General features: G+C 49.5%; 1 protein-coding gene across 1 annotated transcript; it reads left to right on the top strand.

Annotated features, from left to right (window-relative positions):
* Positions 1 to 1,059: 1,059 nt before the first annotated feature.
* On the top strand, positions 1,060 to 9,041 carry LOC125628462 (72 kDa type IV collagenase-like). Its single transcript, XM_048833503.2, has 6 exons — positions 1,060 to 1,142; positions 3,109 to 3,274; positions 3,680 to 3,844; positions 4,995 to 5,159; positions 8,275 to 8,443; positions 8,853 to 9,041. Exons 2-5 carry the CDS (start codon positions 3,202 to 3,204, stop codon positions 8,436 to 8,438), a joined length of 567 nt encoding a protein of 188 aa, XP_048689460.2. The 5' UTR covers positions 1,060 to 1,142; positions 3,109 to 3,201; the 3' UTR covers positions 8,439 to 8,443; positions 8,853 to 9,041.
* Positions 9,042 to 11,197: the final 2,156 nt, after the last annotated feature.

Here is an 11,197-nt window from a genome sequence, read left to right as displayed (position 1 = left end):
GCCCCGATCTCAGTGACTCTTTGTCTGGGCAACACCCAGTGCAAGGGGGCCCTAATCTCAGTGACTCTGTGTCTGGGCAGCACCCAGTGTGAGGGGGCCCCGATCTCGGTGACTCTGTGTCTGGGCTGCTTCCTCCCTGCCATCTCTACAACCAGTGCCCTTCAATCCCAACCTACAGCCTCTGCTATCCTAGCCTTGCTCCCCACACCCCCAGCTGTTGCAATGTCTCTCCTTATATCTTGTAACCCCCCTGGTAACCTGGTCCTGGTCTCCTTCCTCTCCCCCGACTCCATCGGTGCTCCTCAATCCCGACCCACAGCCCCCTCACACTGTTTTTCCCAGCCCTTGGTGGCAGGAACCATACATTGTGATGAATTCATTGTGACGGATGCTTTCCTCCTAAGGACCAGCTGCCAGACACCAGCTGCCAGGTTTGCTTGGTGGAAAGGAAATATACTCAGGAATTAGTGGGTGGGCATGTAAACAGACCTAGGTAATGCTCATGTTCCTCAGAATTGCCTGTTTGCCATGGAATGGTGCCAACTGCACCAAGGCCCCAAATTCTGGCAAGGAACCTGTGAAATGGGTGTGATCCAAGAAGGAGTGGCTCCTGGTGATAAACTGATTGTCAGAGATGCTGAGAACAGCGTCAGTTGACTTTGACAAGCTGCTGCTTTCATGCAGGGGTATGGACAGCGGCTGGCATTCCTTCTTTAGGGCTGGAGAGAGGATAACAGCCTACTACAGCAGAAAGCTAACCATGCTTGCTCCTGTAGTTTGCTGGGGAGGGGAACATGGCTCAGTGTAAAACTGCTGAGGAGCAGGGAGGGGCCGGGGAGCCATGGTTGCTATATAGATGTGGTGCAGGAGTAGAGGTGGGAAGGCAATGGATTTCCCCTGCTGTGAAAATCGTCAATATTTTGACAAAATTTCCCATCCTGAAAAGTCAAAATCTCCCAAATACCCCATTCTGCAAAGTCGCCATCACAGAACAATTTCCATCCTAAAAAATTGAAATCTTGACAATTTCTTCTGTGCTGTTTCTCTTGCACAGGAGCTGTCTTTCCAGCTGGATATTTGTGGCAAAAATTCCCGGCTGCCGTATCCTGGAGGGATTGAATCTCTCCCTTCTGTGGATCCATGTGGGTATTTAAGCAACTAATTTCCACTGATTTTGAATCCCTTTGTGGATCTGGTCCCCTGGGCTTTGGGGGTGGCTTTGGGGAGGACAATGAGACAGCCTGGCCAAGGCAAGTGGGCAAGGGGGGCTCAGGTTTCAGGAAATAGAGGGTTCATGATATGCCATGGGCATGGTAGGGTAGTGAGGTGGCAAACCATCTGGTGAACAGGGAATCCCCTGGGGAGCAGCCAAGGGGAAGAGCCCCCAAGGGAGGCCGTATATATGGGGCTGGGGCTCCAGGACCGGGACAGTGAGGACAGGACAATGGCTTCGCTCCCAGCCACATGCATCCTGGCCTGGGCCCTGGCACTGCTCGCAAAGGGACCCAGGGTAAGAGAGGCAGGGGCTGTCTCAGGTCAGTGTGTGTTGGTGTGTAGTGTGGTAGAGTGTGTGGCTGTGCAGCAGGGTGTTGGTGTGCAGCGGAGTGCATGTTCTGGAGCAGTGTGCTGTTGTGTTGTGGAGCAGTGTGCTGCTATGTTGTGTTCTAAAGTATGAGTTGTGGAACAGTGTGTTGCAGTGCAGTTGGGGAGTGGTGTGTTGTATAGTGGAGTGGAGTGCATGTTGTGGAGCAGTGTGTTGTGATGTGGAGCAGTGTGTTTTGTTGTGTAATAGAATGCATGTTGTGGAGCAGTGTGCTGTTGTGTTGTGGAGCTGACTGTTGTGTTGTGTAGTAGATTCTGTGATGTGGAGCAGTGTAGGAGAGTGTGAACTGAGGAGCAGTCTGTAGCTGTGTGGTGTGAAGTGTAACAAACTGTGTTGTGGAGCAGCACATTGTGCAGTGTGGTGTTCTTCAGGGTACTGTTGAGTTGCAGAGTGTAATACACTGTGGGTAGTGGAGCAGTGTGTTGCTGATTCGTGGCATGGCGTGGGGGCTGTGGTGTAGTGGATGCCGTGTGGCAGTGTGCTTGTGTAGTGCAGTGGGTCATGTTGTCGTTGTGTAGAGTAGCACAGTGTGTTTTCGCAAAAAGAAAAGGAGGACCTGTGGCACCTTAGAGACTATCCAATTTATTTGAGCATGAGCTTTCAATGAAGTTAGATGCATTGGTGGGATAGTGGTGAGCATAGCTGCCTTCCAAGCAGTTGACCCGCGTTCAATTCCCGGCCAATGCAGGGATGTGATGTTTTGGGGGAGGGATAGCTCAGTGGTTTGAGCATTGGCCTGTTAAACCCAGGGTTGTGAGTTCAATCCTTGAGGGGGCCATTTGGGGCAAAAATTGTGGTTGGTCCTGCTTCGAGCAGGGGGTTGGACTAGACACCTCCTGAGGTCCCTTCCGACCCTGAGATTCTACGATTCTAAGTGAGCTGTGCCGCAAGTCCTCCTTTTCTTTTTGCAAATACAGACTAACACGGCTGCTACTCTGAAACAGTGTGTTTTGTGAAGTAGTGCGTGACATACCAGGGGGTCAGAGAAGGACAGCAGGAGTTTCTCGGCCCACCCTGCTCTGACCACTACACTCTGCTCCCTTCCCAGAGCCAGGGAGAGAACCCAGGAGTCCTGGATTCCATCCCCCCTGCTCTAACCACTACACTCCCCTCCCCTCTCCTCCCAGGCATCCTGACCCCCGGCCCAGGGCTCTCCCTGCTAGTCTTTGAGGGGCCTCCTGGTGGCCATCTCCCCCTTTTCTGATCTCTGCCCCTTGTTCATGGCCAGGCTCCGACTCTGCCCCCTGCGTCTTCCCCTTCACCTACAATGGCAAGGTCTACACGGCCTGCACAACCGAGGACAGCGACCAGCCCTGGGTCTGGCCCATGTCCAGGCGTTTGGCCACAGTCTTCCTGGAACCCACCCCAGCAACTGGCATTTTTCCACATTAAAAAATTGTTTTGTTGGGAAAATTCGCACTCAGTTCTCCCAGCAAATTGCCCACCCTGCATCCTGCCTTCTGCCCTGTTTTAACCCTTTCCTTCCTTGCCTCTTTCTCCACCAGTGGTGGGGGGGGAGTTCGGAGAGCTCCCCTTGTGTCTTCCCTTTCATCTATAAGGGTAAGACCCACCACAGCTGTACGGCTGTCGATGACCAGATGGGAAGGCCCTGGTGTGCTACCACTCCCAACTATGACAAAGACCATCTCCGGTGCTTCTGCTTTAGCGAGGGTGAGTCCCAGCTGCAATCAGAGCACTCTGTGTTGGCACAGAGGTAAGAGTTTGTGGAGGACGTGCTGGTATGTCCCATCTCCCTCCCCTAGCACAGGGAGTGCTGTCACCCGGTCTTGCAGGCCAAATGGAGCTCGCTGGAGGGGTTGTGTGCTACAAATGGCTTCCCCCGTGCAGCCAAATTGCCTAGCACCTCCTTGTAATGTGGCCACCAGAGATGGGAGAGCAGGCTAGATGGAACCCTGGGCTGACCACAATGCCATTCATCCATTGTAAAAAATTATCTTTGGCTTTCACTGCAGCAGTGAGATGAGACACACATACACACACACCCACACACCAGCTTTTCTTTTTTGCTAAGAAAACTTTTTCGCATTCACTCTGCTTTGCTCATTGCCTTTGCAGCCTACGGGGGGAACTCCAATGGCCAGCGCTGCACGTTTCCTTTTGTCTACAAAAAACAGCTATTTTACACCTGCACCAACGCTGGAGACAAGATGGGACATTTCTGGTGCGCCACAACCCACAATTACGACCGGAATAAGCTGTGGAGCGACTGCCCCGATACCAGTAATGTGTCCAGTCCGCTTCCTATGTTCTCTCAGTTGGGAAAATAACTAATTTGTGGCTTGGTGATGATTCTGAAAAATCAGGGGGGAAACTTGTGGGTTGCCATGAAAATGAATGTTTTCGAAATTATCAGTGAACCCAAAAACCAGAGGGAAAAAATCATTTCAGGTGGATCATGAAAGTTCTTTTTTTAAATTTTTTTAATTGTCATTCCATTGCAAAGTCAGGGAAATGGTTTCGAGCGGATGCCTAAGACGAAATGTCTGAAATTTTCAGCGAATCCAAAAATTACAAAAATGTTTGTTTTGGGTTATCCAGAAAAATGATTTTTTAAAAATTTTCATTGAACTGAAAATTTAAGGGAAAAAATCCCTTTGGGTTGAGCAGAACATTTCATTTCAAGTTTGAGCATTTTTTAAACTTTCTACATTTGGGGTTTAAGAGAAAAGAAGACATTTTGAAAGCAAAAGTCATTTCGAATTGGAGTATAGATTTTTTCTGAATGTTTCTCATCATTTTTCCGACACGAACAATCTGACAAAACTGACAGAAATTCACAACACATTTTGGTTTCACTGAATCTCTGCTGTGCTCCTGAGCCAGTGAGGAGTTGTGACACTTTGATGCCAATGGGAATTGGGCAATTGGAGTCTACGTGATTGATGGGTGGGATTGTGGCTTGCAACACGCCCTTTCCAGCACCTGAATGAGCCTCTAAGGATTCCTTCAGGGAAAGTTCAAGGCCAGGGTCTAGGAGAAGCCAGAAAATTAGATCTAGAACCGATAGGGTCAGTGGGTTTTGGGAAGCCAGGTTCCTGTTGGCCTTCCTGAAAGATTCTTTAGCCATGATGATGTCTTCAAATTCAAACTGGATGCCATTCTAGAAGATACTTTAGTGAAACCCAAGTCATTGGGTTCAACACAGAGAGAATCGGGGAACACTCGCTGGCCTGTGTTCTACATGACTTCAGACTAGATGATCCCAGTGGTCCTGTCTGGCCTTGGGATCTATGAATCCATGAAAGCCTACATGAGATTTCTTGGCTGTTCGTGATGGGTGTCCGGGCCATACTGGGATGTAGCATCCGTTAGTCCGTAGGCAGGTGGGCATGTTGGCAGTGTTTATAACCACCTCCCTTTGCCTCCCTAGTCCTGGGTGGGAACGCAGCAGGAAAGAGCTGTGCGTTCCCCTTCCTCTACAACAAACAAATGCACTACACCTGCACCAGCGACGGGGAGAGCTCGGGACACCTGTGGTGCAGCACCACCAGGAATTACGACGTGGACAAGAAGTGGACTTACTGCTCCACACCAGGTAAGGCAGGGGGCGGAGGAAGCTGAGCCTTGCAGTTAAGGTGTTCGGCTCACTGAGGCCTGGTTCAATTCCTGACTTTGCCATAGACTCCTTTGGTGAGTCAGTTAGGAACTGGTTGGTTGGCTTTTTGGTCCCCATCCCCCGTCCCTTAGGAAAAGCTGAGCAAGCTGAAGTTCATGGGTAGCAACTGTTCAACAGTTCTTAAAACCATCCCCCAAATCACCCTAGAGTGGTGGGGCTCCTTCTATTGGCTGTTCAGATTGGCAGCACTTTGAGACAGGGATTTGCCATCTCTGTCTGTCTGGGCAGCGCCTGGCACAACCCTGATCTCAGTGACTCTGTATCCAGGCAGTGTCCAGCGCGATGGGGCCCCGATCTCAGTGACTCTTTGTCTGAGTGGCACTCAGTGGTACAATCTCAGCAAACTCTTTACCTGGGCAGCACTCAGCAAAAGGAGCCCCAGATCTCACATGACAGGTTTCAGAGTAACAGCCGTGTTAGTCTGTATTCGCAAAAAGAAAAGGAGTACTTCTGGAACCTTAGAGACTAACAAATTTATTTGAGCATAAGCTTTCGTGAGCTACAGCTCACTTCATCGGATGCATACTGTGGAAAGTGTAGAAGATCTTTTTATACACACAAAGCATGAAAAAATACCTCCCCCCACCCCACTCTCCTGCTGGTAATAGCTTATCTAAAGTGATCACTCTCCTTACAATGTGTATGATAATCAAGTTGGGCCATTTCCAGCACAAATCCAGGGTTTAACAAGAATGTCTGGGGGGGGGGGGGTAGGAAAAAACAAGGGGAAATAGGTTACCTTCAATAATGACTTCATAGAATCATAGAATATCAGGGTTGGAAGGGACCTCAGGAGGTCATCTAGTCCAACCCCCTGCTCAAAGCAGGACCAATCCCCCATTAAATCATCCCAGCCAGGGCTTTGTCAAGCCTGACCTTAAAAACTTCTAAGGAAGGAGATTCTACCACCTCCCTAGGTAACACATTCCAGTGTTTCACCACCCTCGTAGTGAAAAAGTTTTTCCTAATATCCAACCTAAACCTCCCCCACTGCAACTTGAGACCATTACTCCTTGTCCTGTCCTCTTCTACCACTGAGAATAGTCTAGAACCATCCTCTCTGGAACCACCTCTCAGGTAGTTGAAAGCAGCTATCAAATCCCCCCTCATTCTTCTCTTCTGCAGGCTAAACAATCCCAGCTCCCTCAGCCTCTCCTCATAAGTCATGTGTTCTAGACCCCTAATCATTTTTGTTGCCCTTCGCTGGACTCTCTCCAATTTCTCCACATCCTTCTTGTAGTGTGGGGCCCAAAACTGGACACAGTACTCCAGATGAGGCCTCACCAATGTCGAATAGAGGGGGACGATCACGTCCCTCGATCTGCTCGCTATGCCCCTACTTATACATCCCAAAATGCCATTGGCCTTCTTGGCAACAAGGGCACACTGCTCACTCATATCCAGCTTCTTGTCCACTGTCACCCCTAGGTCCTTTTCCGCAGAACTGCTGCCGAGCCATTCGGTCCCTAGTCTGTAGCGGTGCATTGGGTTCTTCCATCCTTAGTGCAGGACCCTGCACTTATCCTTATTGAACCTCATCAGATTTCTTTTGGCACAATCCTCCAATTTGTCTAGGTCCCTCTGTATCCTATCCCTCCCCTCCAGCGTATCTACCACTCCTCCCAGTTTAGTATCATCCGCAAATTTGCTGAGAGTGCAATCCACACCATCCTCCAGATCATTTATGAAGATATTGAACAAAACCGGCCCCAGGACCGACCCCTGGGGCACTCCACTTGACACCGGCTGCCAACTAGACATGGAGCCATTGATCACTACCTTTTGAGCCCAACAATCTAGCCAACTTTCTACCCACCTTATAGTGCATTCATCCAGCCCATACTTCTTTAACTTGCTGACAAGAATACTGTGGGAGACCATGTCAAAAGCTTTGCTAAAGTCAAGAAACAATACATCCACTGCTTTCCCTTCATCCACAGAACCAGTAATCTCATCATAGAAGGCGATTAGATTAGTCAGGCATGACCTTCCCTTGGTGAATCCATGCTGACTGTTCCTGATCACTTTCCTCTCATGTAAGTGCTTCAGGATTGATTCTTTGAGTGAATCTTTGAGTGACTTAGCCACTCCCAGTCTCTATTCAAGCCTAAGTTAATTGAATCCAATTTGCAAATTGATTCCAATTCAAAAGTTTCTCTCTGGAGTCTGGATTTGAAGTTTTTTTGTTGTAATATCGCAACTTTCATGTCTGTAATCGCGTGACCAGAGAGATTGAAGTGTTCTCCGACTGGTTTATGAATGTTATAATTCTTGACATCTGATTTGTGTCCATTTATTCTTTTACGTAGAGACTGTCCAGTTTGACCAATGTACATGGCAGAGGGGCATTGCTGGCACATGATGGCATATATCACATTGGTGGATGTGCAGGTGAACGAGCCACTGATAGTGTGGCTGATGTTATTAGGCCCTGTGATGGTGTCCCCTGAATAGATATGTGGGCACAGTTAGCAACGGGTTTTGTTGCAAGGATAGGTTTCTGGGTTAGTGGTTCTGTTGTGTGGTATGTGGTTGCTGGTGAGTATCTCACATGAGTATCTAGAGGCCTTGACTAATGCACATAATAACCACAGAGGATGTACCCCCAAAACACATCTGGGGTGTGGCTGAATCTAACCACCAGTGTGTGTATAAACTGGCTAAATGCACTTCCCCACGGACCCACAGATGATGAACACATTTCACATACGCAACCCCTGACAGCACAGACATTTTTTGCCTATCCCTTTGGCATCTTTGGCTCCTTTGCTCCATGTTGCAGAAGTGGGGAAACTGACGCATGGAGTTGGGCTGTGCCTTGCTAAAGGTCACACAGCAGAGCCAGGCATAGCACCCAAGTCTCCCATTGCTCTGCCCCTGTCACAGGGCAGCGTTCTCCCCTCTAGCCCTAAGCTGGGGAGAGAACTATCTAACAAAGTGTTTGCTCGTGGTCTGATGCCACCTACATTTGCTTTGCACTGCCTGTGATCCTGGCTACAGTGTTCAACCACAGTCCGGTGTGTTTGGTCTGCAGACTACGACCGCCCCTCCCACGGCAAGCCCTGTGTCTTCCCCTTCATCTACAAGAAGTTTAAATTCCACACCTGCACCAACTTGGCGGAGGCCAGCGGGAAGTTCTGGTGTTCCAGCACAGACAACTATGACCGAGACCATCGGTGGAGCCACTGCCCTGCCTGAGACAGGTAGGACAGAGCGATGGGATGGCCTCTGTTTATAACATCTCCATCTGGACCAGGGGGGAGATCCTCCTTCTTTTCTCTCTTTACACGGGGAACTCTTCTGAGCAGGGATCCTCTGCAGCACGCAGTGCAAGGGAGCCCTGATCTCTGTGACTCTGTGTCTGGGTGGCGCCTGATGTGATGGGGCCCCGATCTCGGTGACTCTGTGTCCATGCATCTGTCACCACACATATCTATCCATTCCCATACACCTCCATCCAGCCACTCATACGTCCCTATCCACAGCCATCCAGCCAACCATCCCCATACACATGCAACCAGCCACCCAAGTATGGAATCATAGTGATATAAGGCTGGAAGGGACCTCAAGAGGTCATCTCATCCACCCACACCCACACTCTGTCCTTTTCAGATGACAGCCCCAGAGCTGGGAGGAGACAAAATGATGACATTCGAAATTAAATGAAAGGACTGAACCCCAGTCTGCACACCTCTGCTCTCCCAACAAAGATCGCTTCTGATCAACAGATGCCGGTGGCATAATCAGTCTTGAATCTAAACCCAAATGTGCTAATTTCTCTAGTTGATTTTAGTATATTCATATAAAGCATCTTTTGAAATATGGCATCTGCAAGTTCTGTGTCTGGGCAGAGGGCAGAAAACGACTCATTTCCCTGAGGCTCTGATGCATATTGGGCACTTCCCAATGAATGTGGCTTATTGGAAGGGTTATATATCCTCATGCTTCGGGGTTGAAGATTATCACTCTTAGTGATCAGGAAGGGAGACAGATTACCCCACATTTCTCCAGTGCTTTCTCTGAAGCTTGTTATGTTTCTGTTGCCGGAGATACTGAACTAGACAGATCTTGGGTCTGGCCTGGGCTGGCCAATTTTATGTCCATGGTTGATGCGTTGGAGGGAAATGACCCAAAATGCCCAATGGAAATGGCTCCGTGTTCTTCCTGAGGTTGGGTGAAGTCCTGGCTCCAGTGACATCAATGGCAAAGCTCTGGTCAAGTTTTCACCTCTTATTTCGAAGGTGACAATAACACACAATCTGAGTTTTCAGCAGCGCTCAGGTCCTGTCATGAACCTTTAGGTGCCTTAACCGATCATTTCCGTGTTTGCAAATGGCAAGGGGGCCAGATCCCCAGCTGGCCTCAGTGGGTGTGGGTCAGTATTTAAATGATGGAGTGATGCCGACTTGATGGCAGTAATGGAACAGCACCCACTGACACCAGCTGGGGGCCTGCCCCATTGACTCCAATGGAGCGATGGCTGATTCACACCAGCTGGGGGCTCTCCCCATTGACTCTGATGGAGCTGTGGCCGATTGCCACCAGCCAGGGATCTGGCCCTATTGACTCCAATGCAGCTGCAGCTGGTTTAAGTCCAAATGTTCATAGATCCCATAGATTGGAAGGCCAGAAGGGGCCATTGTGATCATCTAGTCTGACCTCCTGTATAACACAGGCCAGAGAACTTCCCCGAAACAATTCCTGTCTGAGCTACCACAGATCTTTTAGAAAAACATTCAGGTTTGATATAAAAATCCCCAATGATGGGGAACCCACCGTGACCCCTGGTAAATCATTCCAAGGGTTAATTACCCTCCCTGTGAAAAACGTACGTCTTATTTCCAGTCTGAATTCATTTAATTCAACTTCCTGCCATTGGATCTTGTTAGAGCTTTGTTGGCTAGACTGGCAAGTCCATTATTTAATATTTGTTCCTCGTGTAGGTCCTGATCCTCCCCCCTCCACCTCCTCTGTGTTAAAATAAACCAACTCAGCTCCTGGAGTCCAAGTTTTCCCATCCTTTCATCATGCTTGCAGCTTTTCTCTGAACCCTTTCCAACGTCTCAGCATCCTTCTTTGAACAGTGGCCCCCAGGACTGGCCACAGGATCCCAGCAGCGGTCACCCCAGGGCCAAATGCAGAGGGCACGTAACCGCTCTGCTACTCCTCGAGATTCCCATGTTTACATCTTCCAGCATCACATTTGCCTGTTAGTTATTCTCAGTGGTCAGCGTGGTGGTCTTGGCGGGGAGCGGAATGTGCCAGGAAGAGCCTTGAAAGTGAAGACCATGGAAGTCTGATGTGCTAGAGAAGGGGTAGCCAGGGGAGGGATTCAAAATTGAGGGAGAGGGGTGATCTCTTTGCTTGAATTTGCATCCTGGGTGCTGAAAACCAGGACTGAGATGTCTGGAGGTGGGCACCAAAAAACCAGCCAAACCCAGAGGCCACATCTGGCCACACTGATGCCTGGCCCAATGTAGAGTTTAGAAGCAGACCCACAACTCCCTCCCCATGGAGGAAGACGTGAGCCTCGGCTGCCTCATTAAAGCCAGGTAACCAAAGCAAATTCCACCGGGGCTTGTTGAAAAGGAAGCGCAAAGTGGCTCCGCTGGGCATCGATAATGGTCGTGCCCAGGGGATTGCGAGGAGACGCAGGCAGCAAATAGACAACAAAATTAATTGGAAAAAAGTGGGGGGTGGCTGAGAGTGAGGCGAAGGTGATTTGATTTGTTTTTGGGGGACGCTGCAATATCCCAGCCAGTGCAACTCACTCAGAGTGAATCCAGAGCTGGAAAATAAGGCCAGGCGCTGCTGAATGGTAGCCATGAGTTGATGCACCGCTGTGGATAATAATGCCCGTTTCCATAGGGTGAGCGCTGTAAAAACCAGCAAGGCAGCAGTCCATGCCCTGAAGCACTTGCAATCTGAAATAGACACCGAGACTATTGTAACAGACC

Source organism: Caretta caretta, chromosome 23, assembly GCF_965140235.1.
Source record: "Caretta caretta isolate rCarCar2 chromosome 23, rCarCar1.hap1, whole genome shotgun sequence".
In the NCBI taxonomy this organism is placed as follows: Eukaryota; Metazoa; Chordata; order Testudines; family Cheloniidae; genus Caretta; species Caretta caretta.
The sequence above is the reverse complement of the archived record's forward strand: the minus strand, read 5'-3'. Positions and strand labels throughout refer to the sequence as shown.